This window comes from Mesoplodon mirus (genome assembly GCF_964341445.2).
Source record: "Mesoplodon mirus genome assembly, chromosome: X".
NCBI lineage: Eukaryota > Metazoa > Chordata > Mammalia > Artiodactyla > Ziphiidae > Mesoplodon > Mesoplodon mirus.
This window is the reverse complement of record NC_138981.1, coordinates 55,980,944-56,008,159: the sequence shown is the minus strand read 5'-3', so window position 1 is coordinate 56,008,159 and position 27,216 is coordinate 55,980,944. Positions and strand designations below refer to the sequence as shown.

Genomic DNA, 27,216 nt, shown 5'->3' with positions numbered 1-27,216 from the left:
ACTCTTTTCTTTGACCACAGAGTTTGTGACACTGGCAGCTGTCTGCTGCCAAACACAGATGGGACCTTCTCCCTGGTGCTTCTCCTTTTTCTCTTCCTCACTCTCCATCCCCGTTGAACGCTGCAAACCTTTTTGGAGATAGTCCCCGTCGCTTGTCTGGTGAGTGATACTCATCTTTACGCTCACCAGTTGAGTGGGTGTGAGTTGCCGATCCTTCAAGGGTGAGCACAGTGTACCAACTACATCAACTCTGTTTGCAGAGCAGAGTGCATGCAAAATGAGACTTCTGTCAATTGCACTGGCAGGAACAACAATGGTCAAAAGAAAAAAATAATCCCCCTTTCATCTGTGGGAGACAAAGACAAGCTAAAATCTCCTTTGCTCACTGAAACCCCAGTGCAAAAACAGTAGGCCTAAATTCTTGTTTAGGCCATTTTGTCCTAGTCTTGCCATTCGGAAATTTGGAGTAATCCCGTTGTTGCTGTTTTTAATTACACTGCCGTTTCACTGAATTTTGGCTTTCACAAATGAAAAACATATTCATAAAGACAGGAGTCACAATTGGGAAATCCATAAAGATGAAAAACTTGATAGCCAGAGGAATGGAAAGGAGAACATCTAATATTTACAAGGAGAGGTATTAGAATGATATAATTGAATCCATGCACCACAAAAGATGAGAATCATTTCAAAACAGATGTAAAGGAACTATTAAAAAGTGACCTAGGGGCTTCCCTGGTGGCGCAGTGGTTGAGAGTCCGCCTGCCGATGCAGGAGACACGGGTTCGTGCCCCGGTCTGGGAGGATCCCACATGCCGCGGAGCGGCTGGGCCAGTGAGCCATGGCCGCTGAGCCTGCGCGTCTGGAGCCACAACGGGAGAGGCCACAACAGTGAGAGGCCCACGTACCGCAGAGAAAAAAAAAAAAAAGTGACCTAGTTTAAATGAAAAAGTAGTGGATTTTTTCTCCTTAAAATAGTTAAAAGTGATCCTGTGACCCTACATAGGCCAAATGGTGTCATAACAAAGAAAAACAGAATTTTTTTATCCTACCCCAGAAACAGAACCTGTCTGCTTTAGTTCTGTCCAGCAGTCTTGGATTGGTATAACACCCATCTTAGGTTCCCCTCTCCCTTGTTATTTAAAGAAGCTGTTTTGCAAGTTCATTTGGCTATTAATATCAACAGAAATCAGGGGAGGAAACCCGTGTAGGTCATATCATGTCACTCAGAAACTATCTTTTCAACGACAAGTAGAGTGAACCAACTGAAATGGGCAGCTTTGTGACTGGCCATTTCTTGTTCAGCAGATGAATTTAAGAGCTAAGTGAGGAGGCAGTGGCCAAGATGAGAAAGTAGGTGGACATTCCCCTGTACTCGCGACTGGGGGACAGACTCAACAGAACAGAGGTGTTCCAAAGGACTATATGAAACCAGTATCCCAGGAACACACCAAGTTCATGGGTGGCAGCCCATTGGAGCCACACCAACCAGATCTTTCCAACAGAGGCCATGGTTCTGTAGTCTCAATCTTTCAGCTTCCGCTGGCTGAAAGGCAGGAGCAAAGGTGGGGAGTCTGAGTGAGTATGGCCAATGTCAGAGCCCAGAATCAGCAGCAGAGGAGGATGATGAGTAAACTCACCAGATGGTGCCCATCTGGCTTTAGACTTTGCTTCTGAAGACTTTTACTTTAGTAGTCAGTCTTCTCTTGGTTTCTTCTCTCTTCTTCCCATTACTTCTGCAGGTGGATATGGTGGGTGGCAAGGAGAGCATTTACAGAGTTTCTGGTTCTAGTGTCTTCATTCTTCCCACCTTAGTAATTGAGTTTTCTCTTCAACCCTGATCTGGGTAGCCCCTTTAGCTGCTCTGAAGGTGTAAGTGGGCATTTCTCCACTTTGTGGGAAGGTGTCATCTCCGGGGGACAAGAGCAAGACGCTCAGCTTATCCAATCCCATTGATGCCTTCTTTCCAGTTTGTCTAAGGGCTACAGAGATCTGATAGTTGATGACAGACATTTGCTAAGAAGTCTTTGAGCCTACTGGCATCTAGAGAGAGACATCAAGACTGCTGGCTTGCTAGCCTTCTTAGTGGTGGGAGTTCTTAGCAGAGAGTCTGTGAACATGCCCAAGGAAGTGGACAAGCTTCACCACTGTGGCTGCAATGCAGCCTGGTGACGTTCAGGCCCACAAAACACTGAAGGGAGGGTGGATGATGCTTGCAGCTGTATAGAATCAGGCAGAAAACATTCAGGTCTTTTAAAGGTAGGGGCAAAGAGGGATCAAATCTTCAGTGTCCTAAACAGGAAAACAGTCAAGCCACCACTTCCTTTTCCTCTGACTCCAGCCCCAAGCTCTTCCCTGGGCCACAAATGGGAAAGCAGACCTGGATCGGAATGGTGACTTACAAAACATCAGATCTCCCTCTCCCTCTTGCTGGTCTGATTCTTCAGTGGAAGTGGCCAAGTTTTGGCTAAAGAGAACATTCAGTTCAAAGCTCTTAGAAAAGCTATTGAAAGTCAATTTGAGGGTGGAGGCAGAGGATGAGAGAGAAAGGGACTGGTGGGGAGAGGCCATACAGACAAGTTTTCAAACAAGAAGTACACTTTTCAGTACCATGAACTGCGCTGCAGTTGAGCAGTCTAGCCCTCAGGAGCCAAGGCTCTGGGCAGGTACTGGTGATCCATCTGTCCTCTCTGTCCTCTCTTAAATCTGCCTCCCATCCATGTCAGCTCTGGTGTCACCCTGCCCTCTAATGGCAATAGCCATTGGCAGAAAATAAAGTCTCCCAGGGAGAGATGGTTTGGGGAAAAAAAGCAGTGACTCCCCATGGGCTTGCAATTTTCACTTTATTCTAGTTACTGTTGGTCTCTTCAGGGATTTCTGTCTGTTTTTATATTTTTTAAGAGGCAAAACCCTAGCAATTTTTTTTTTGTTTTTGTTTGTTTGTCTTTTGTTTTCCCGGATACTCTTAACTCTCTAAACTTCACGTGGCATTAGGTGAGTAAACGTTTGCATGGCTGGCATACAGCACAGTGCTATAAACAAGCACAACTTGACACTGTGCCACAGGATCATCACAGATTTAAAGAAATACCACAGCATTCAAAACACAGATAAGGGCCACAGCAGGGAGCAGAGTTTGAAAGTGCCATGGTGGGTCAGATAGGGAGGCAAAGAAAAGAAAGGAGGAAAAGAGAAAAAAAAAAAAGCCCAGCAAATAGAACTCAAGAACATCTTCATGAAAGATTGTACATCAATAGAGGAAATTCCCCAAGGCACTGCAGAGAAGTAGTGCAGAGTTAAAACAGGCAGAAGATTTCTGAAAAAGGGAGTGGGGTGGGGTGAGAAAATGGGGGCTTCCAAAGCTTCACTGCGTGTGAAAATATATGGGCTTGACTTTCCCGGAAAGGATCTTGGGCACTTGCACAGAGATGATCTCTGCCATCATTTCTGGAAAGTCCACGCTCACCATGTGGGACTTGATTAGCAGGTCAAAAGTGAATTGATGCAGCTCTCGTGCAATCTGCAGGGGGACAATAAGAGAGGGAGAAAACAGGGTTGACAAGGAGTTGGCTTCTTGTCAGGGTCTATCCCCGCATTCTTTGATTTCCTCCTCTTTCCTTCCATGTCCTTGGGCCTCCCTCTTTGTGTGTGTGTGTGCGTGTGCACGTGCATGCATGCACGTGTGCGTACACACACACATGCACTAAATTGCCTCCAGGGAGTCATTGGAGGCTCCCAAGAGACCTCTTACACCATTGCAATCTCCCTGACTCAAGACTGGGTGTTCCTTTTCCCCAGCACACACACACACACACACACACTCGCTCTCTCATACACACACACAAACGCACATGACTCGAGGAAAAGGGGGAAAACATCCAGGTCTGTTTTGTCTGCCTAGATAACTTATCTACTCTAAGCCCCTTCTCTGAGTCCCAACTGCTCTGTTCTCAACTCCTCCACCTCTTTCACAATATCCAGCTGGGACACTGTGACCTGTGTTCCTTTCTTCTTCATTGAATTTTCTTCCTGGACCACACTCAAAGCCAGAGGGGAATGGAAGCACCTCCCAACAGGTGGTGCCAGACCTTAGAAGAGCATATTATCACTTGGCTCTATCAGGCTGCTCTCCCTGACAAAGCACCCTCCATCATTTGCTTACAGGCTGCACAGAGTCCAGGAGCTTGGTGAGCTGGTAGAAGCGCCTTGAGCAGGATGTGGGATTTTTTCTCTTGCATGCAATGATACGATCAAGTTCCTTGATGTAGTTCATTCGAAGTTCATCAAAGAATTTTTGATTTTTCAGCCCATCCACTGGAACTGATGTGGAATGAAGACAGAATGGGGAGGGGAAGCATGCCCACGAAGGAGCATTAGATAAAGCACCAAGTTTTCTGACCACAAACTTGACCCCCACCCCCACAGGGAGAGAACCATATACTTGGTTTCCTGTCACTTGAGGCCTATATGCCTGGGGCCTTCAGAAAGTCTGCCAGGAAGGTCTTAGGGAAAAGGCTAGCTGGACCCAGTGTGTAGGGTATCAAGTAAATAAAATTTACTGAGCTTTTCCATTCTCTAGATTTCTCATCTACACATTTCTTAGGACCTATGGTTTTACGCTGTTCACAGTCTGGCTCTGAATTAGAAAATTAAAACATGTGGTCTTGAATATCAAATTTTGTCTCCTTTCTCCCTCATAGAGTCTAAGCACTCTGCTTAGAAGAGACATTAAAGAAATATTCCTTGGCTGCCAAATAAGCCCTGTCTGAGTTGCTTACACAGAGGTTCTCTTTTTGGCAGAAGAGGAAATTCCTTCCAGGAGGCAATCCCTTCTGCCCTACAAGACATATAAGGTGGTCCTTGCCTGTTTCTATGGTAGAAGCTATGGAAAAATTCAGAGACCTGCTAAAACCAGACAAAAAGGCCTTGTACCAGAGAGAGATTGGGGGTAGGTGGGGATCTAATGGAGGTTGAATTCTAGCAAAGAAATTGGTCTCTAGCCATGAAATTCATCCTTGTTAGGAAAAAGGATGCTAAGGGAGAGTGGAGGAGGGAGGGTGAAAGAAGAAGGGAAATGTTCAGGAGCGGGCTTCTTCCCAATAATCCTTTAATGAAAAAAGCAGCTTCCTTCTGATCCCTTATGCCCCTAGGGGCATTCCCTGCCCTTCCAGGCACTTACTAATGCTAAAGAGCAGCAGTGCCTTCATGCACAGAAATTCCTGGGGGGTGATTTGGAGCCATCCAAACTCTTGAGAGAGGTGCTTCATTCGGACACACTGGCTGTACATCCGGGACTTGTGCATGCGGTACCTGGGAAGGAAACACAGAGGAAAAAAGAGGAGTAAGGAAAGGCTTACAATAAACCCAGAGAGAATATCTGTGGTTGCCCTCCCCTTTCCAAGTTCTCCAAGAAGAGCTTGCTGTTTCTCTTGCTGGTGCTTCAGTGACAGGAACAAAGTTGTTCTTTTTTTTTTCCAAAATCGTGATATCCTGATAACTACTCATCTTCCCTGGCCAGGATATGGGTTAGCACATGGAATTTCCAGGTCCCCGTGCCCCTCCTCTTTCCTGATACAGGGACAGGAAAGCCTAACCAAATGAATACAGTGGGCCTGGCACATGGTCTCCCTGACTACAGTCCTAATATCTCAGCTGCAGCCAGAGCCAGAACCTGCCTCACAGACATTCAAACTTGGAGGATTTCTAGGAGACAGGCCTTAGAAATCAACTCTTAAAATAAGGACATCAGGATTCCCAAGTGACCATACTTCCCATATTAGAAATTTAATCATTTCTTTAAAAACTCCCAGAAAAGGAGATTCCCCATTGTCCCTTTAAATGAGTTCCAATGCTTATCAAATCAGCCAGAAAATATTTCTGAATGTCAAATCTAAATGTCCCCTGCTGAAGCGGAGCCTACTCCCTCATACACTGGCTGTTCCTTACCACAGTTTGGGAGTTATAAACACGTGTGAGCTGCTTTTATTATAGTGACTTGTGAACACATCATCACATTATCACCTATAAATTATATAGGGAAGTGGCCAAGGCTTGGACAGATTCTCGAGGGGAGCAACCTCTCTGTTCCATGACTGGCCATGACAAGCTCGTAAGAGAAGATACAGCATCCTCCTGCTAGCAAACCTTCCTGGTTTTCAACACTTCAGAAATTGTGTGTGTGTGTGTGTGTGTGTGTGTGTGTGTGTGAGAGAGAGAGAGAGAGAGAGAGAGAGAGAGAGAGAGAGAGAGAAAGAGGAGAGGGAGAGAGAGAAATTGATTTTATATCTTGTGGAGAAAGGAAAGGGAATTTGACACTCACTTAAGTGGTGAGTAAAAAGACCTCCCAGATTGGGTCTGAAGCCTGTGGTTTGACATTTTGGTCCCCAAACCACTAGCCTCGTTCACAGGCTAGGCAGGCCTGGTACTGGCTGGGTGGAAGCTCAGCACCCTATCTCAGAGAGATCTTGGATGGCCTAGAGAAAGAGGGAAAGGAAGGGCAGATAGTGTAGAAATATTCAATGCAGGCTGGAACCAAACTGGTAAAAGGAAGCATTTAGATAGTATCACAAGTCAACTGACCAAAACAATGCTGCTCCAAGCTCTTTCGCCCTAAGGATTTTTTTTTTTTTTTCTCGGTACGCGGGCCTTTCACCGCTGCGGCCTTTCCCGCCGCGGAGCACAGGCTCCGGATGCACAGGCCCAGCGGCCATGGTCCACGGGCCCAGCCGCTCCGTGGCACGCGGGATCCTCCCGGGGAACGAACCCGCATACCCTGCATGGGCAGGCGGACCCCCAACCACTGCACCCCAGGGAAGCCCGCCCTAAGGAATTTTTAAATAAGATTTACTGAGCCTTAGGGCATGGCCTTGCTCTGGTCTGTCTGTGCTTCCAAGCCTCTGTTGATGACAACACTGCAGTATTTTTACCATTGAAATTGTATTCCTGACATGAAGGATTGCTGTAATACTGCTGCAGACCCCAGGAACAGAGAAGGTGGAGAAAGGAGGAGAGAAAGGCAAGGGAAGGAATTCAAAGGGGAAAGGAATAAGACCTAAGGAGAAAAGCAAATTGAATAGGGAACAGCTAGAGGAAAGAAAGGGATAGAGTGCAGAAGGTAGAAAGCAAGGGGCAGGAATGGAATTCGGGAGGTGAGCAGAAGTAATTGGGATTAAAAGAGAGTGGAGAAGTGGGGAGACGAACATTGGAAAAAAATGATGAAGCACAGTGCCTGGCACATAGTAATTGCTCAAAAAATGATATGTTGGAAAGTGCCATTATGATTCTATTCACTATTCTACAGATGAGGAGTATAAGCCTCAGAGAAGTTCAGTAATTTACCCAAGGTCACACAGCTAGGGTTCAGGTCCATTACCCTCACAAACTGTGTTCTCCACAAAGAGGGGAGGAGAAAAGAAGAAAGCAGGGTTGATGACAGGGTTTGGTGTCAGAGAGATCAGCAAATGGGTTGGCCCAGAATCCCTGTCTTTTTCTTTAGGCCTCCGTTTCCCCATTGGTACCTTGAGGAGGCTAGCAGCAACTGGTGACTTTCAACTGGAGAGGTACTGCTCCCTTAGTGGGTGCCAGAAATGTGTGGGGGCAGTTTGGGCTGTCACAGTGACCAGGATCCTATTTGGTATTTAGTGGGCAGGTACCAGGGCAGTTAAACACATTCCAATATGCAGGAATGTGCTAAACGATGAAAAACTATTCCTCGGAAAATGTCAACAGCATCCCTGCTGAGAAACATTGGTTTAGATGATTCTAGGGACTTGAAGAGCTCTAACATGGCGGGTTCCTATAAGAGGAAGAGGGTCTGCTGTTTCAGGAGCCCTGGGGCTTGACATAGGACCCTGACTCTGTGGGGAATCCTGTGGTACCTTTTGATGAGGTACATGGAAGTGGACCAGATAGCTGAGGTAGGGTGCCACATATTTACACAGAGGTGGAAAAGGAAATGAAGATTTAGAAAATAGCCAATTATCACCTTGCAAAGGTTCATAGGTCTTCAGGCTCTGGATGGGGAGGGTAGTGCAGGTGCCCAGTAGTTGATTTAATCACTGGAGGGCAGCAAGAGGGTGGGTTGAGAGATGAACAGGAAGAGGGCTTTTTAAGGCCTGCTCCAGAAGATGGCATCATGGGTAACTCTTTGGAGATCTGGAAACCACAAAGCAGGTTGTGCCAAAAGCTCAATGGTTATTCTTAGCTTCTGGCTACGAGGACTGGCTGAGTTGGAAGAGGGCAGCTGGGGACGCTTATTTTCCCCCATATGGCACTGCTGTACTGGAAGGAACCACTGGCCTGTAGATTTTATTTTAAGGCTCTTCTGGGTTAGAGGGCTAGAGGGGAGGGAAGGTCAATTCCTTCCTGACCAAAGGAATTCTCTGTGGTGAGACTAGCTCAAAGTTCTTGGGAAGATTTTTCTGGCCAGCTCCATTCACAATGCCACAAGGGACCTCAAATAGCAGACACGGAACAGATTATCACTGTTAGGAAAAGAGAGTATCGGAAAGGTACTTCTTTTTTATTTCTTGCCCATTATGGAACAGACATTTCACATCCATTAGCTCCTATTTTAGTTGTCATAACAAAACCATTTAAGAAAGATTTATTTTATTAACAGATTAGGAAACTGCAGATCAAGGAAGGTAAGGGTCTTACCCAAAGACAATGATGTAGGAAATAACAGAATAGAGGTTTCAGTTGAGAAAAGTACAATTTTCAAACCTGAGCTCTTGGCCAAATTCGTGAAGGCTAAATAGAGCTGGTGGCAGGGCAAGCATTTATTAAAACTGTTTTTAAGAGAAGGGAAGTGGCTGGGCCAAGGTCACATGGCCAAAAAATGGTGGAACTGCACTTTCTCATCACTTACCATCAGGGGGCAGTATAAGAGCTAAGAGTTACACAGCCATACTTTGAATGCTGTTGCCAACATGCTCTAGCTGTTTGACGTTGTTGGGTAAGTCACTTTATTTTGATGAACCTAATTTTCTCCATCCATTATTTTTTTTTAAAGGGGAAATCAAGTTCTCATGAGTGCTCAATGAGAAAGGATTAGGAAAATGTCTAGTATGGTCCTGGCACAAGGGAGTTTCTCAACAAGTGGTGACTGGCAGTAGCTTTTGATGGTAGCATAAGGGACCAAAGGAACTTCAACCCTCACAACTAGAGTCTCTCTGTTCACTCCCTATGTTTCTCAGAGTGAAGAAAAAGGACCCTGACATGAGGGTCTGAGATAAAGTAAAAGCAGGTCAGAAGCACTGCCAAATTACCAGTATTGAGTCTTTTTTTTTTATTAGTTTCTGCTTTATAACAAAGTGAATCAGTCATACATATACATCTGTTCCCACATCCCTTCCCTCATGCATCTCCCTCCCTCCCACCCTCCCCATCCCACCCCTCCAGGCGGTCACAAAGCACCGAGCTGATCTCCCTGTGCTCTGCGGCTGCTTCCCACTATCTATCTACCTTACGTTTGGTAGTGTATATATGTCCATGCCTCTCTTTCGCTTTGTCACAGCTTACCCTTCCCCCTCCCCATATCCTCAAGTCCATTCTCAAGTAGGTCTGTGTCTTTATTCCCGTTTTACCCCTAGGTTCTTCATGACATTTTTTTAAATTCCATATATATGTGTTAGCATATGGTATTTGTCTTTCTCTTTCTGACTTACTTCACTCTGTATGACAGACTCTAGGTCTATCCACCTCATTACAAATAGCTCAATTTCGTTTCTTTTTATGGCGAGTAATATTCCATTGTATATATGTGCCACATCTTCTTTATCCATTCATCTGATGATGGACACTTAGGTTGTTTCCAGCTCCGGGCTATTGTGAATAGAGCTGCAATGAATATTTTGGTACATGTCTCTTTTTGAATTATGGTTTTCTCAGGGTATATGCCTAGTAGTGGGATTGCTGGGTCATATGGTAGTTCTATTTTTAGTTTTTTAAGGAACCTCCGTACTGTTCTCCATAGTGGCTGTACCAATTCACATTCCCACCAGCAGTAGTATTGAGTCTTGATTGAAAAAAGTGACAGCCTTCCCCTGTTCTCTCCTACCAATTGGCCTTTCAGCCAGGCAAAGCAACCTCAGATTGAGCAGGCTGGCTGGGCTTCTACTGCCTCACCTAAAGGTCAAATGAACCAACTCACACCATTACTTACATTACCATCATCACCACCAACGAGGTCTGTGTCTATGTGAGTTCTGGACACATAAGCACTTACTCATTGAAAACCAGGTCAGGGGCAAAGTAGAGCATCCTGGAGTTGACATTGGTGAAGGACCGCCAGCCCATGGCAAACACCATAAGCCCCATCCAGGAGTACTGAATGACTGCCATCTGGTCGTCCACATGCAAGTTGCGGAAGCCTGGAAATAGGGCAGAGGCAGCGGTCAGACTGAGCACTGATGGGCTGAGTGAAGTCTGGGACTCGGCTGGGCTGAGAATTTCTGACACTTGGGCTGCCCCTGTGGAGCCCCAGGGGCCATCAATGCTGCGGAGCAGGAGGAGAACAAACTATATGGTGGGGATAACATTCCTTGCACTCCCTACTTCATTGAGCTGCTCAAAAGAAACAGAGGCAAAAAGTGCACTGTCCATTGGAAGAGAATAATAATCTAACAAACACTTAATGACTGCTTACTTTGAATTAACTCTTCTCTAAGCATGTTACTTATATTAATTCATTTAATCCTCACAAGAATCCAATAAAGTATATACTATTATTGTTCCCATTCTGTGAATCAATAAAAGTGAGTCACAGAAGGGTTGAAGAACTTGTCCAAGATCATAAGGCTAGTAATTGGCAGATCAAGTTCCAAAGCCAGTCTGATTCCAAAGCCTTGATCTTCAGAAAGGCTCACTGCCTTTCCAAAGATGCAGTGTAATAATCATTTCTCTCACATGAACAGCACTTTTCACTTTACAAAGCTCTTTTCTAGCTATAATCTTGTTTGTACCCTCTAACAACCCTGGGAAAGGGATACTATTACATATCAGCATGTGGTGGAATGCCTTTGACAGCCATGCCTTCTGCACACCACCTTCAGGTTCCATCTCTTTGCTCTGACCCTTTTCCTGCCTCCCACTTCCTCTCTCTTGTTTTCTATTCAATAAATACCTGGTCCTGCTAGTTTCCTACTCTACAGCCATTCCTGCATACTGCCATTATTATACACAAACAGGCCCTTTATGACCTGCCTTCTTAGACTAATTTCTTACCATTTGCCTTCTCATAATTTAGGTTCTAGCTATTCTGAAAAACCCACAGTTTGCTGAACATACACACACACACACATATACATCATGCCTCTAAATCTCTGCTATCTCTGCACAGGCAGCTGCCTTTCCCTAGAATGTATTCTTTCCTCCCCGGGCTTTCCATCTGATAAACACCTACTCATCTTTCAAGTCTTCACTGAAAGGCTACCTCCTCTGTGATGCCTCTTCCAACTCATCCAAACAGAAGACCTAGTGATTCTTCTTTTACCATCTTGCTGAATCTTAAGTAGCTCCGTCCAATTATAGCACTCATTACACTGTACTGGAATTTATCTATGCACATATCTGTCTCCTCCGTAAGACTTAGAACTTCTGGAAGACAGGGACCATTCCCTTCTTATTCATCTTTTCCTCTCTAGTATATAACACAGTTCAGATATTTGAGTAGGCGTTTGAGAAATATTAATTAGACTTAGGACCCTCATTATATTCATTTTATAAAATGAGAATTATAGATGAACTCCAAATTACCTCCCTTAAGCTCAGAGAACAGAGGCTCCCAGATGCTGCCTCCACATAGGTAGAACAGATATGGCTATGTTCTCCTGGAGGTTTCCAAATAGTTGGATACTTAAAGCATCACCTCAGAGCTCATCCCCTACCAGTGCCTCATTTATCTTCTCCCTAACAGATCCAGAATTATCTGAAATTTTGTCTTAATTACATTACTAGGAATGCTTACATGAATTTGGATAAAGCTTCTAACTTTCCTGATGATGACCTCATTTAACCCTCACAATTACCCTAGAGTGTGGGCAATGTGACACTTATTTTTCCAACAAGGAATCTGAGGGCCAGAGAAGTTAACTGACTTCCCCAAGCTCATACAGACTGTATGTGGCCGAAATGGGACTAGAACCCAGGTGTTCTAATTCTCTTCTTCAGTGTGTTTCCTATACTACTGCTGAACAACACAGCTCAAGAACTACCAATGTCATGAGTTTTTTCTTAGCCATAGGCTCAGGTCTGAAGTCTACACTATCTAGACACATTGTTCTGTTTGGTTGGTTCTTGCCACACACACACCCTATTTACCCTTTTTTTCCTTTAAGTCCCAAGACTACCAGACATCAGGATGCTAGAGTTCGTCACATCACCACCCTTGACTGCCATCTTATCTCCCAGGCGTGTGCCTCACATCTTCACAGGAGCTAGTCTGCTAACAGACTAGCTGGAGCCTCAGACCCCAGAGTATTTCCTGCCTGAAGCCCTTCTGTAGCAGAGAATACCTGGGACTGATTCTTTCGAGTAGGAGACAAAAAAACAGGGTCAAGCATGGAACATCAAAGAATCTCTTTGGGAGGGGGCCTGGGAGCTTGAACCCTGAACCCCTGGGGTGGGAGGCAATGCGAATCAAGGAAAGCCTTGGTTGGTGAGTGTGTGAATATGAGGGTGCATGGGACGATGAGGATTAAACTGTACAAATACCAAGGAAGCCGTCAATACTGATTATTTTTCCCTCCCTGAGATGCCAGAGAACTAACAAAGATGAGAAAAAGGGAAAGCTTAGTTTGGCTGTAATACTAATTAACGGTCCTTAGTGACAGCTGCTTAGAACTCAAGCCTAATTACTGTATATGCATCAACAACATAGCTGCTTCAAAAGCTGGGCATTAGAGAACAGAGTTAGGTATTGTAATCAGATTAGACCTATAGGAAAATTAGCCCGCTAATGCCCATCCTTTGAAGCAGCCTGCTCAGATAGTATGGCTATCAAGGGATGACTTGAGGAAGCAGTAGTTCCAGCCTACAGGTTTCCTTCAACATACATTCATTCACTCAACACCTATTTGGCACTGCATTAGGCTGTTTTGGAGAAAGAGAGAGAAGTAATGGTTTCAGGTTATGAAACACACCAAACAGGTTAGGGAGCAGAGGCTAACCTGAGATTCTGTTTTCTCACTAGAATCCAATCAACATCATTTCTTAGCAATCTTCAGTAGAAACCTACAGTCTCATGTCTAGTCTGTAAGAACATACCCAAAGAAAGGTCAATTAGGAAATCTTTGCTGCTTTATTGCACCTGACAGCCAAGGTCTTCAAAGAAGACAATTCATCTATGGGACCCATGAATGAGCTTCTAGGAAAAACTAGTGGCAGCTTAAAATGATTTTAGTGGTTTAGCACTCAAGCTTGATAATAATGACCCACCATTTACAGAGCATCTTCTATGTTTCAGCTATTATACTAGATGCTCTTTATACCTAATTTCTGTGTTGATAACAATCTGCAAGGTAGCAATTGTTCTACCATCTCTACAAATGAGGAAACAAGTACTGCAGACATGTGATTTGCTCAAAGTCACACAACTAGTGTATAGCTAGGATTCCAAGCCAGATACACCTGATTATAAATATACTGTGTACATACAGTCTACTCACCCTCCCTCAATAGTTATCATTTACTAATGTACCAGGTGCTATAGTAGGCAATTTACATATACCATCACTATCACAGAAAACTTCACAACAAAATTGATCTGAGTAGGTTCTTAGCACAGTGCCTCTCAAAGGACAGGAACTCAGTGTGTTCAATGAGCAAATAACTTGAATTAGTATAGGTGATTATTGATAATATGACTAACAGTTCTAATGAATGTGGTACTTGGCTTTCTTTTGAAACTATTCTTTAAATTACTCAGGGTCAGAGATCATTTCCTTAGACAAGCTAGATGGTGAACTGATATGAACTTGCAGACTTGTTAATATAAGGAAAAGGCTTCCCACCCTGGAGGTTAGGCTGAGGAAATCCAGTGGCTCCCAGTTGTACAAATTGTGCCATAATGCTTTGCACCAGTTTATTGTTAAGACCATCAAACTAGAACTCAGAGGGTGTGAGCCCAAGCTCTGGCTGCATTTGTTAAGTGCCCAAATGGAACAAGTTAATTAACCTCTCTGAACCTTATAATTTGAAATGGGAGTGAAAGTCCTTATGATTCATAGGACTGCTATGAGGATTAAGTGTAATCATATATAAGAAAAGGTTCTATCCTATAAAATGAGACATTAAGCTGTCTGGCAACTGTTTGGAAAGATTAAACTGAATCTCTGTTAGACACATGACATCAGGACACCCAGCTGAGTAAGTGATAAGAATTAAAGCAACTTTTTCTTTTCTTCCTTTTTTTTTTTTTTTTGTATTTTTTTCTTCCCCGTGTGAACTCTCTGTTTTCGGCACAGTGTATATGCAGCCAGAGTCCTTGGGCGTTCTTCCCAGGGATCTAATTGGCTAGCCAACCACAGCTTTCCAAGCTAGGAAGGTGTTAAGGACAATCTGGTAGCTGTAACTGGGCCTTGTGAGTTGGAAAGACAAAAAGGGGACTTGACAGTCGACGTGCAATGTCTTCCAAGGCAGCAAGTCCACATTATGACCCAACTGGCCTTGGATAAAGTTTTGGTCCCTCACTGTAAAGCCCAAGGCTAGAGAACTACAGGGGTGCTACACAGACTATGGGTAGAGTTGGATGAGGAGGGGATTTGGAGTTAGGAGGGGACGTGGGCTCAAGTTCTGGCCCTGATACCTTCTGAATGTGCAACTGTAGGCAAGCACATCACCTCTCAGAGCTTCAGTGTATTTATCTATAAAACAGGGAAAAGAATCCTACTTTACAGGATTCTTATGAGGATCAAATCAGGTAATACATATGAAACTGCTCTGTTCACCATAAATTCTCATCTGATTGACAGTTATTATTAAATGGCAGGTTAATCTTTGACTCCACAAGGAGAGGTTTGGTTGTTGATGTTTCAAAAGAATCTTTCAATCATGGAAGTTTAAGATTAAGAGAACCCTTAAAGAGTTTATGCTTCTCTTGTTTCCCAACTGTGTTCCCTAGAGCACTAAGATTCTGCAAGAGGGATTTGAGGCTTCTCTAGTGTTAATGAGGGAGAGGCACTGGCTTTAAATCAACCAGCTCCACTTGGATCTGTGTACCATGTTTTTGAGAAATAAAGAGTTTGGCTGCTAAAGGAACGTTTGTGAATTGTTGGATAGAGGATCTCTGGGGCTTCTTTAAGCTCCAATATTTTAATAATCAGACCTTTCCAAACAACAGATGGCCAAGAGAGGAAGGGAGTTCCCCATCACTGGAGGTATCCATGCAGCAGTTAGAAAAACACTTCATATTTCTTTCACTATCACCTAATGTTTCCTTCCACTATGATGATGCTAAGGTAGTTTATTTTATTTATTTATTTATTTATTTTCTTTTTTGGTCACATGGCGTGGCTTGTGGGATCTTAGTTCCCTGAGTAGGGATCGAACCCATGCCCCAAGCAGTGAAAGCATGGAGTCCTAACCACTGGACTGCCAGGGAATTCCTTAAGGTAGTTTAAAGAGCACAAAGAGTTCCTTGAAGTAAAACTGGAAAACCATCAATTTAGTCCAAACCACTTTTCACACATTGTACAGATGGAAAAACTGAGACCCAGAAAGGGAAGGGATCACATAATGAGTTACCAGCAGAGCTAAGACTAGAGCCTAACTGTTCTGACTCCTAACCCCATGTTCCTTCTATCATACCATATTATAAGAGTTCCCATGGTATAGGTTCCAAGTAATATTAAAGACAGAATATCAGTTAGGCTCAAGATTGTCTTTGGGGTGAACCTGTGTGTGTACATATAGAAGAGCATCTTAAGGCATATAAGGGTATGTCTATGTGATCCATGATTATGGGAACATTTGCTGACTAAATCTGTGGGTTGAACATAGAAACATGGTTGCTGTGTGCTGATGTGAGGCATGTGGGATACTCGATAATGTTGCTATTCTCCTTGATTTCTGAGTTTCCTTATTTTTAATGTAGGGATTTCTACCAATCTCTTCCCTCACAAGGTTATGGTGAGGATTGCATGAGTTAATGGATGGGAAGCAAACAGACATGGTGTTTGGCCCAAAGGAGCCTTCACTAAATATGATCTCCCACATCCCATGCCCCCACTTTCCTTACCAGGCAAGGCCTTGGCCCACTTGACCACGTGTACAAGTTGTCTTTCACCCAGTTCATTGAGGCTAGAGAGTAAGGCTGCAAAGGAGTCAGGCTGGTTGTTGTCATGTCCAGCACACACCACACCTGGCTCAATGGCTTCCAGGACATTCAGAAAGATGGGCTGACACTCATAGCCTTCAATATGTGACACTGTCAGCTTCTGGGCTGGCTCCTCAGTGGGGCTGGTGGCGCTGGAAGCCTCCCCTTCCTCCTGTAGTTTCAGATTCCCAATTTTCTTCAACTTCCGGGCTATTGGGAAAGAAGGGAAACTTGGATTTATTATCAGTGGCCAAAAACACAGAGCACAGCTACCCTGTTAGAAAAGCTGTTTGAGCTAAGAAAACAAGGATGTTCATTCTCCCTAGTCACAGACTCTAAACTCCTTAAGGACAAGTGCTCAGTTTAAACACTGGTTAAATAAATGATTCATCATTCTAAATTCCTCCTAACTCAAACTTTCATATCTTGCTTTCTCTGTGATCCTCTTGCCAGACAGACCTAGTATATCCTTCGATTGGGCTATGCCTAAATGCAGTCTCCAGTATTCATGCCTTGGACCTTAAATTAAATCATTTACTAATATATTCATAATTCACTCATTCGTTCATTCAACAGACATCCATTGTTAGGCCTTTGCTTTTGGGTGGTGCAAAGAACATAGGCCCTAACCCAGTTCGGTAGAGGAGAAATAAATGTCCGCTAACAATTCTAACAATTAGAAAATGTCAAACTTGTGAATGTTACAACAGGAGTATTAACAAAAGAGGAAGAACAACAATCTCTCTGCATAGGTGGGGTCAGGAAATGTTTATGGTGATATATGACCTGGACCTCGAAGAATAGTGAGGATTGCACCAGGCAGAGAGGAATGGAAAGGGCATAAACAAAAGCACTGAGTGTTTAGGGGAAAAAGAGACCAGTGTGGCTGGAGTGTATATTGTATATGTGGGGAGACTGGTTATTTATGAGGTTGAAAACAAAAGTGGGGTTTGACTTTAAAGGAGCATGTATATCATATTAAGAAATTTGGGCTTTATAACACAGATGATAGGCAAATACAGAATGTTTTAAATCAAGGGAAGGTTGTACTTGTGTCTATGTCTAGCATGTCTAGCAGATTGCTAGGGAAGGAGACTAGAAAGGCAGATCTGTTGGAGAAGGACTAGACTTATCATCCTACTTCGGGGTCAATGAATGGGAATTTTCTGGTGTTGCAGCATTTCTCACTTCAACTATAACAGCCCCAGGTATTGTCAGACATTTACACTTCATAGTTGAACATACACTGTAACACATATATTGATTTTCATCTTTAGTAAAAGGGAGAGAGAGAAGCTGAAGTCTGAAATCCCCAACTGTATCAAAGAAATAACAGAATGTCCCTACCTTTATAATCTGCCTGTAAAACGGGAACCATCCATTAAAAAGGATGATAGAAATAACATTATTTTTAAAAAACAAGAATAATCTAAAACTCAAACCTTAAGAACCATCCTCCCCCTGTACTCTCATACACACAATTTACAGGTCCTTGAGCTTCCTGATGTTTACTTTGTGCTATTTTCCTTAGCATTTATATTGGCAGAAATATAAATAATTGAAAAGGTCATAACTCTGAGATCTAGCATAGGCAGTTGCACCGGGACAGACCATAAACCACTTTATCTCTAATCCCTTTAAAATAATAATAATAATAAAATTTAAAAGGTATAAAACAAAGAGAGAAGCTGATTGCTCAATTTTAATGTATAAATACAACAAGACCTGTTGCTGATCTCTTTCTGGCTCCTGCAAATAAGAAGACACTTATCTGGAACTGACTTTCAGCTCTAATTAGGAAAATAAGTCTTGCAATGCAAACTCCAGTCATAGTACAACTCAGTAAATCAATGAAAGAATGAATCGCATGTTTGGATCAACAACCAGGGTAGAGGAGGAGAAAATAGAGGGTTTGGTGGTGCAAGAAAAGCCCAGAGAAGAACTCAGGGTAAAATAACAAGGAAGCCTGGAAAATCAACACAGAGTTCAAGATGACCTTGTCCAACAATCACTTCTGCAAGGTTTGGGCACAGTCAGTAATAAGGAGATATGCACACCCACTGTCAACTCCCACCTCCCATCAACGGCACAAGCTGGAGGTATGGGCAGGACTAAGCTCATCTTGTCCCAGAGCTACTGGCATGGCCCCTAAAATTTTTTGTCATCTGGGGAACCCATTGCTGACATGGGCTCATGTAGGCAGCTCCACAGACTGGCAGTGACTTCTGGATCTGCTCCCCTGGTACAGGTTCTAGAGGTAGACATTCTCTTCCCCATCACTGGTACTTCCTGACCTTGGGCTCAGAAGTTGCCAGGCCATGTAGTCCCCCTTTCAGCCTGGGAGAAGACAGAGATATAATTAGCCTTATGCCTGAGGGAACTAAGAGATATAAGGTTAATTATTTTTTCTGAGCCTTCTATATACTTCACTTCATAAACATATCACTTAATTCCACAATGGTCTTAGGAGGTGAGGAATATTTCCTATCTCTGTTTTGCAAGTGAGTAAACTGAGGTAACACAGCTATCAAGAAACAGAACCTAAAAATCTTAACTTAGTCTGACTATAAAGCCAATGCTCTTTCTACTATATCATACTGCATCCCCAAGGAGTCTGAAGCCCTAAACCCTACTTCTAGCCCAATAGAGTTGAGGAGTAGGGCTAGGGTTATATCCTCCCTGCCTTACACCCTCACCCGTGACTCTAAACTTCAGTAACTAGCATCAAATCCAGAAAGTAAAAGGCAGAAGCTATGAGACTCCTCTAGTCATTTGCCCAAAGTAGAAATAGGTTTGGGGAACTATAGTGGCTTGGAGATTCATAGCATGACAAAATAGGAAGGGTCATTAGAACTCATCACATCCGGGGGTTCACAGAATTAATATACCTTCATTGTCTACACAAGTAATACAGTGTGTGTGTGTGTGTGTGTTTATAGGAGAATGGTGGGAACTCTGGTGAACTGAACTGAATGCTTTACCGCCTTCTTGCCCCCACAATGCATGTGCAAATAACACACACACACACATATACATACTCCTAGAAGGCGTTCATATAATATTTTAATTTCTTCCTAAAACTCTTCTGTATCCCAAAGTTGAATTCAGGCCTTAGCCATTATTCCAGGACTTCTGTTGTTAATCCAACATTTCAAGTCAAGGATGGAGAGCCTGAGGCCAGAGTGAGTGTGGTCTCCTACTGTCAGAGCAGAGACTAGAACCAGGCTCTTATTCCTAATACAGAGTTCCCTGTACCATACCAGCTCTCTTTTTGAGTAAGTTAGTCATTTCTACTCTATCTCAGTACCTGCCTCTCTGAACTCCTTCTAGATTTGCACTGTCCAACACAAGAGCCACTAGATGCATGTAGCTACTTAAATTAAAATTAATTAAAATTAAATAAAATTAAAAATATAATTCTTTAGTCTCACTAGCCACAGTTCAAGTGCACAAAAGGCACATGTGGCTTATGGCTGCTACAATGGACAGTACAGTTACAGAGCATATCCTTCATCTCACAAAGTTCTATGGAATACTGTTGTGAATCTAGACTGTTCTCTGGGGCAGCTGTCCCATTTGTCATGCCCTACTCATGCTACTGATTAAAAAACAAATCCAAATGAATTGTATATAGAAGAATCCATGGGTTTTTCAAAAAGGTGGAACGACACAGAGAGGAATTGGTGCTGGTGCAATCAGCGTGGTATGCTCTGTCACCTTGACTCTCCCACCAATGACTCAGATCTCAGTGGGCTGATGACTCGTGGACCTAAGCAAACTCATTACAAGAAAGATCAATATGTGCAGAGACTGTGAAGAGAATCTATCAACCTAAAATAATTCTCCTTCTCTGCATAGTGCTAATGAAAACTTGGCTGGTATTTTCATATCCTCCTCCTCTAGACCTATATGGCATCTGCTTGAGAAAGAGAATCCACATTCCCACTTGCCTCCAGGACCTGGGTAACCTGCTGTCCCTGCGGCCACGGTGGCCCAAGCTGCACCAGGTGTTCTGGCCTCTCTGCCTGAAGAGGGTGACTGTACTGAACATAATTGAAATCAGATTCCATTCATTCTGCCGGGGGATCCTCTGTTCTCTCTGTGCAGCAGAGGCCAGCATGTTGCTAGACGACTTGGAATGCTGGACAATGAGGCTTGCTAGTCTCAGCTGTTACTCAATGCCCAAGGCCTTGTTTTCATCCATGAAGGCCACCCCCACACCCCTCCTGTCTCCTGCACCTGAGCCCCAGAGTCATATCTAACTCTTTCATGTGAGGTACAGGCTTGTCAGGCCCCTGTGTTACCACAGAGATCCATTGGTTTGCTCAAATTGAGTGATGAAGCCAGGATAAAGGGAACAGTAAAGGTTGATAGTTCTAATGGTGTGTGAGTTGCTTTGCATCTCATCACTGTCTTTCAATCGTAGGTCAAAGCAGTGACAAGAAAGGGACATTGGCAAGGCACATCCTTGTCTGTACCTGATATTTAGGGGAATAGAGCCCTTGAAAACATGCCTGGATCCTGCTGTCTGGACCCTATAGGGAACTGACTTTTCAGCATAGTGGCATTAGACTCCTACGAGGGCTGTCTCTACAGCAACAGAGAAAGATTTTTCCAATCAGGTTCAATGGTACATCCCTCAGGAGAAGTAGATGTGATTAATCTGTAGCTTCTATAGCCACTATGACCATTAGGCACTATTCCAGCCTTATTCCTTGCTACCTCAAGACAGAGGTTTTCTCATCCTTGGGCAGGGGAGAGGCAAGGTGTGGTAAAGTTTACAAAGTCTTAGAAAATTCAAGTTCCTCTCCCCAAGGTCAAGGATGTTTCTCTTCCTTGAATCTCACCATGGAATTTGAAGGATAAAAGAATCATTTCCTGTGGTTAGGTATACTTGATGGCTACCAATATTCCCAACCCCTGGTGTACACATACCTTCTTCCAGTTATTTAGTCAAGCACCAATATAGGTGTTGTTATAAAAGGATTAGGTAGATGTAATTAAGGTCACAAATCAGTTGAATTTTGAGGGTCATTATCCTTGATGGTCCTGACCTAATCAGATAAGACTTAAAAGGGACTGGACTCTTTCTGGAAAGGTATTCACGGAATCAGGGTGATTCAATATAAGGAAGATTCTCTGTTGCAGGCTTTGAAAGTGGAGGTGTACACATGGCAAGGAATGAGGGCAGCCTCTGGGAGTTAAGAGCAGGCTCTGACAGACAGCCAGAAAGGAAACAGAAACCTTAATCATACAACTGCAAGGAACTGAATCCTGCCATAATCACATGAGCTTGGAAGAGGACTGTGAGCTCCAGATTAGAACAAAGCCCCTGACCAATAGTTTTATTTCATCCTTGTGAGACACTGAGCTGAGAATCCAGTCATGCTGTGTCAGACTTCTTTTATTTATTTCTTTATTTATTTTTAAAATTTATTTATTTATTTTTTTACATCTTTATTGGAGTATAATTGCTTTAAAATGGTGTGTTAGTTTCTGTTTATAGCAAAGTGAATCAGTTATACATATACATATGTTACCATATCTCTTCCGTCTTGCGTCTCCCTCCCTCCCACCCTCCCTATCCCACCCCTCTAGGTGGTCACAAAGCACCGAGCTGATCTCCCTGTGCTATGCGGCTGCTTCCCACTAGCTATCTATTTTACGTTTGGTAGTGTATATATGTCCATGCCTCTCTTTCGCTTTGTCACAGCTTACACTTCCCCCTCCCCATATCCTCAAGTCCATTCTCTAGTAGGTCTGTGTCTTTATTCCTGTCTTACCCCTAGGTTCTTCATGACATTTTTATTTCTTAAGTTCCATATATATGTGTTAGCATACGGTATTTGTCTTTCTCCTTCTGACTTACCTCACTCTGTATGACAGACTCTAGGTCTATCCACCTCATTACAAATAGCTCAATTTCATTTCTTTTTATGCCTGAGTAATATTCCATTGTATATATGTGCCACATCTTCTTTATCCATTCATCCGATGATGGACACATAGGTTGTTTCCATCTCTGGGCTACTGTAAATAGAGCTGCAATGAACATTTTGGTACATGAGTCTTTTTGAATTATGGTTTTCTCAGGGTATATGCCCAGTAGTGGGATTGCTGGGTCATATGGTAGTTCTATTTGTAGTTTTTTAAGGAACCTCTATACTGTTCTCCATAGCGGCTGTACCAATTCACATTCCCACCAGAAGTGCAAGAGTGTTCCCTTTTCTCCACACCCTCTCCAGCATTTATTGTTTCTGGATTTTTTGATGATGGCCATTCTGACTGGTGTGAGATGATATCTCATTGGAGTTTTGATATGCATTTCTCTAACGATTAATGATGTTGAGCATTCTTTCATGTGTTTGTTGGCAGTCTGTATATCTTCTTTGGAGAAATGTCTATTTAGGTCTTCTGCCCATTTTTGGATCGGGTTGTTTGTTTTTTTGTTATTGAGCTGCATGAGCTGCTTATAAATTTTGGAGATTAATCCTTTGTCAGTTGCTTCATTTGCAAATATTTTCTCCCATTCTGAGGGTTGTCTTTTGGTCTTGTTTATGGTTTCCTTTGCTGTGCAAAAGCTTTTAAGTTTCATTAGGTTCCATGTGTTTATTTTTCTCTTTATTTCCCTTTCTCTAGGACATGGGTCAAAGAGGATCTTGGTGTGATTTATGTCATAGAGTGTCCTGCCTATGTTTTCCTCTAAGAGTTTGATAGTTTGTGGCCTTACATTTAGGTCTTTAATCCATTTTGAGCTTATTTTTGTGTATCGACTTAGGGAGTGATCTAATCTCATACTTTTACATGTACCTGTCCAGTTTTCCCGGCACCACTAATTGAAGAGACTGTCCTTTCTCCACTGTACATTCCTGCCTCCTTTTTCAAAGATAAGGTGACCATATGTGCGTGGGTTTATCTCTGGGCTTTCTATCCTGTTCCATTGATCTATCTTTCTGTCTTTGTGCCAGTACCATACTGTATTGATTACTGTAGCTTTGACTTACAGAACTGTGAGCTGATAAATGGGTACTAAATATGAGGTAATTTGTTATGCGGCAGTGGAAAACTAATATACTTTCCTTACAAAATTGGGGTATAGACAAGTCTTTGGAATCAGAAAATCTTGGATTCAAACCCCAGCTCCCTCAATTACTAGCTTAATAACTTTGAGCCCATTGCCTAGCTTCTCTGAGATTCAGTTTCCGCCTTTGTAAAATGGGGGAGCCGCTTCCTGCTTCCTAGGTCACTTATGAGAACTAAATGAGAGAGAATGCCTGGCACGTAGTGAGCCCTCCAAAATGATTTTCTTCACTCTCCATACATTCCTAAAGAGTAGAGATTGACTGGATTACAGGAGACCAAACTCAGACATGGGGAAGAAGGGACAGCAGGGTTAGCAGAGAACCAGATATGGCAGAGGAGGGAAGGGAAGAGTGACACATTAGGAGATGAAAAAAAGTAACTGAGTTTCTTCAGCATATAACTGCCTATAAAACTGAATTCAGGTCTTAAGTGTAATTCTAAATGCTAACTAAACACAAAGGTACATTTGGTGCAGAGCTTCAAATTCTTTGTGAAACCAGACTAGGCTGTACTTATGTGAATGTCTGAAATTATGTGTGTGTGTGTGCAGGTGCTTATATATTATAATGCTTAAATGTATGGGTCATGAACTCGAATATCTTCACTAGTCAGGCAGATATGCAAATGATCTAAAACAGCCTAGTGAACATAAATAGGGTGGGCTGGGGACAGGGAAAGTGATTGATGCCCTGCCTAGGGGCAATCTAAGACTGTTTGTACTGGACAAACAATTCTGCAAGTCAATTTTGGCCTGTGGAAAACCAATTTGTGGCCTCTGGCTTAAATCATGCCAACCATCTTTCCATCCACTAGGATTAGAGTCAGGGGATTTCATTGTACAACTTTAGGTTTAGATATTCAGAGGAACACTGGATTAAGATCCAGGGGAGCTCACTGTATGATCTCCAGAACATCCTTTTCCTTCTTTTGCTCTTAGTTTCTTGATATATATACAAAGGGTAGTAGTTAACAGCAAAAAGTCTGGAGTCAGACTGTCTCAGTGTTAAGCCTGGCTGTATTGCTCACTAGCTGTGTGACTCTGGGCAAGACTTAGCCTCTCTGTACCTCAAGTTCCTCATCTATAAATTGGGGATAACATTAGCACCTAACTAATAAGGTTGTTAAAGAGGAATATAGACACTGTGGTGGTGTCTCAGAGTAGAGGGAAGATTCTCCACCACCAGAAGAACCCTCCAAGACTGTAGCATGGTGAAAATTTTCACTGTACTTAAGGAGGCAGAATGCAATGGTGACATCAAAGTTCTAAAATGTTATTCACAAGAAAGGGCTTTTTATTATTGATGGTGGTATTCACATTCTTATGGGATGTCTGACCTTGAACATATCCCTTGATTTCTCCTACACCTCAGTTTTCTCATCTGACCTGACTACTGCATAGGACTATTATTTGGAGAAAGTGAGATGATCTCAATGAAAGTACTCCGAATTCTGTAAAAGTGTATATCAATGGGCAGGCTATGACATTTTCCAAGAATGAATCTCTAGCTAGAAAACATTCTGAAAAACTGCTTAGGGTGGCAACCTATAAGAAATATTGTCTTCCATCTTGGTCAACTGGTCTCAAGTCAAAGTTTGAGGGCCAAACTGACAGGTTAAAGAATCTTAAGATAATTATAGGATCTACCTCACAGAGTTGTTGTAACTTTACCTAAGAGACTACATGTAAGGTGCTTAGCACACAGTAAATTCTGTACATCAATATATGATGCCTCTTACTCTTTCTTGGTAGTTGCTAAACCCCACATTGCTCCACGTCATTCCCTTTATCTCAAGCAGCTGGATTTCTCTCTGAAAAAGGTAACTGATGAAACAGGGAGATCAGCTCGGTGCTCTGTGACCACCTAGAGGGGTAGGATAGGGATGGTGGGAGGGAGGGGATATGGGGATATATGTATACATAGAGCTGATTCACTTTGTTATACAGCAGAAACTAACACAACATTGTAAAGCAACTATACTCCAATACAGATGTTATAAAAACATAAAAAAAGAAACATATAGAGTTTCCACAGGGATTTAAATCAATTAGGAGAGAGAATCTAATTAGAAGTTTCCCCAGACATCAGTCTAGTACAGTAGTGGAGCCCCAAGGATTTTAAAGGGCCCTGAGAAGAGGTAAAGTAGGCCTGAGAATGTGGCTCCAATAAACCCTCCTTCTTTCAAAGCAGTGCTCTATTCCGTATCTTCATTTGGGACTCTGCATCAGATTTTGTTTGAAGAAAAGATTCCATTGCCAAGAAAATGTTTGAAAGCCCCAGATCTTGTCTATTTCTTCCTTTCCCATTGAAACAAATCCCTATTATAAAGATGAACAGACTGAAGGCCAAAGCTAAGTCTTGCCCAAGGTCACACAGCTAGATAGTAACAAAGCAGGAACTAGAACCAGGTATCCTGACTTTTAGGGTAGTACTCTTTCAATTTTATCAGGTAGGGTAGCATGTTAGTGGGGAGAAGGGTCAGCTGGAAATGAGTGGGGAAGAATTAGGACAAGGATAAGAGACAGGGAACAGAGCCAGTTCTTGGCAGTCATGGAGTGAGAGATTAGTAGGGGTGCATCCAAGTGTAAGTGTACATGAATAAGTGTAGGCCAAATTCTCTCAGGCAAGAAGGTTTCTTGGTCTTTCCTCCCACACCCGCATTCTCCTCCCAGTCCCAATTCTGAGTCATAGGAATTGCCAGGGAATAGAATATTGAATTTTATCTTTCAAGGTTTATGTTGGACTGTTTAGTCTAATGGTTTTTAGTTCATGGAGGAGTAAACGTAATTAATAATAGAATGATATGCAATTCTGCATATGCTTGCCAAAGCACAGGACCTGGCAGAAACTATTTCCAAGTCTCCTCTCTCTGACTACTGAGCCACAAGAAAGAGGTTCACTGTCCAGATGCCATCCTGGGTGAGGGGCACAAGGTCATTACCAAAAACCTGCTCATGTGAAATTGCAGAGCCTGGAAATGGTTTCGCATATGAGGCTTTTCTACTGGAAAAAGTAACTACGTGAATTTAGAGCATACATGCTTTTACAATTACATTTAAACTGACATTAAAAACAAATGTGAAACAGTCCAAGCCGAACAGGTCAGCATGACCTGGAAAGCAAACGAGAGGAAAAAAAAAAAAAGAGAGAGAAAAACGAAAAAGAAAAAAAGGCCCAATGTTAACAGCATTAGTCCTGTCAGTCTGTTGTAAATAAGAAAATACCACTGGTGTATTAACGGCTTTATTAAAGGAAAATTCACTAGCAGAAATATGCAACATTCAAACAAATAGAAAGCAGTTAAAAAATAAACCCCATTAGCCTTTCAATCCACATTAGGGAACCTCTTGTTGGCCTGGAGATTAAAATTCTGCCCCAAGGAGGGGGAGACTCCCTTCCCTCCTTGAAGTCCTTCCTTGGCTTTTCTCCAGAATGTTGCTGAGTCAGGGGAAGGAGAAAGAAGTGTGTGTGTGTGTGTGTGTGTGTGTGTGTGTGTGTGTGTGTGTGTGTAGATGGAGAGAGGAGAAGGAAGAGGGTGGAAAATGCAGGTCCCAGGCAAGGCTGGAAGAGTGCTTCTGACCCTCATACCTGTCTGCCCCTGGCCTCAAAGACTGCACACCCACCAGAAGGAAACTAGTTTCGATATGGAGGCTCTGAGGAAGAGTCAGAGCATAGCAAGATATTACAAACTCTAAGGAACTCTCCTCTTACATCAATGAAAATGTTGAGGCTGGCTTGGGAGAAAAACAAGGCTTCATACTTGCTGGAGAAGCAAGTGTATGGTGTGAGTGAACAGTGTGGGGCACTAAAGCTAGAAGA

The 27,216-nt window shown here is 42.9% G+C and overlaps 1 protein-coding gene across 1 annotated transcript in view; it reads right to left on the bottom strand.

The window, feature by feature from the left end:
* Positions 1-880: 880 nt before the first annotated feature.
* Positions 881-27,216, bottom strand: part of AR (androgen receptor) — a 181,953-nt gene continuing 155,617 nt past the window's right edge. Inside the window, exons 4-8 of the mRNA XM_082610314.1 lie at positions 16,238-16,525; positions 10,229-10,373; positions 5,180-5,310; positions 4,163-4,320; positions 881-3,520 (exon numbers count right to left, since the gene is read on the bottom strand). Coding sequence (XP_082466440.1) covers positions 3,365-3,520; positions 4,163-4,320; positions 5,180-5,310; positions 10,229-10,373; positions 16,238-16,525 — 878 coding nt within the window. The 3' untranslated portion in view covers positions 881-3,364. The remainder of the gene's footprint in view (positions 3,521-4,162; positions 4,321-5,179; positions 5,311-10,228; positions 10,374-16,237; positions 16,526-27,216) is intronic.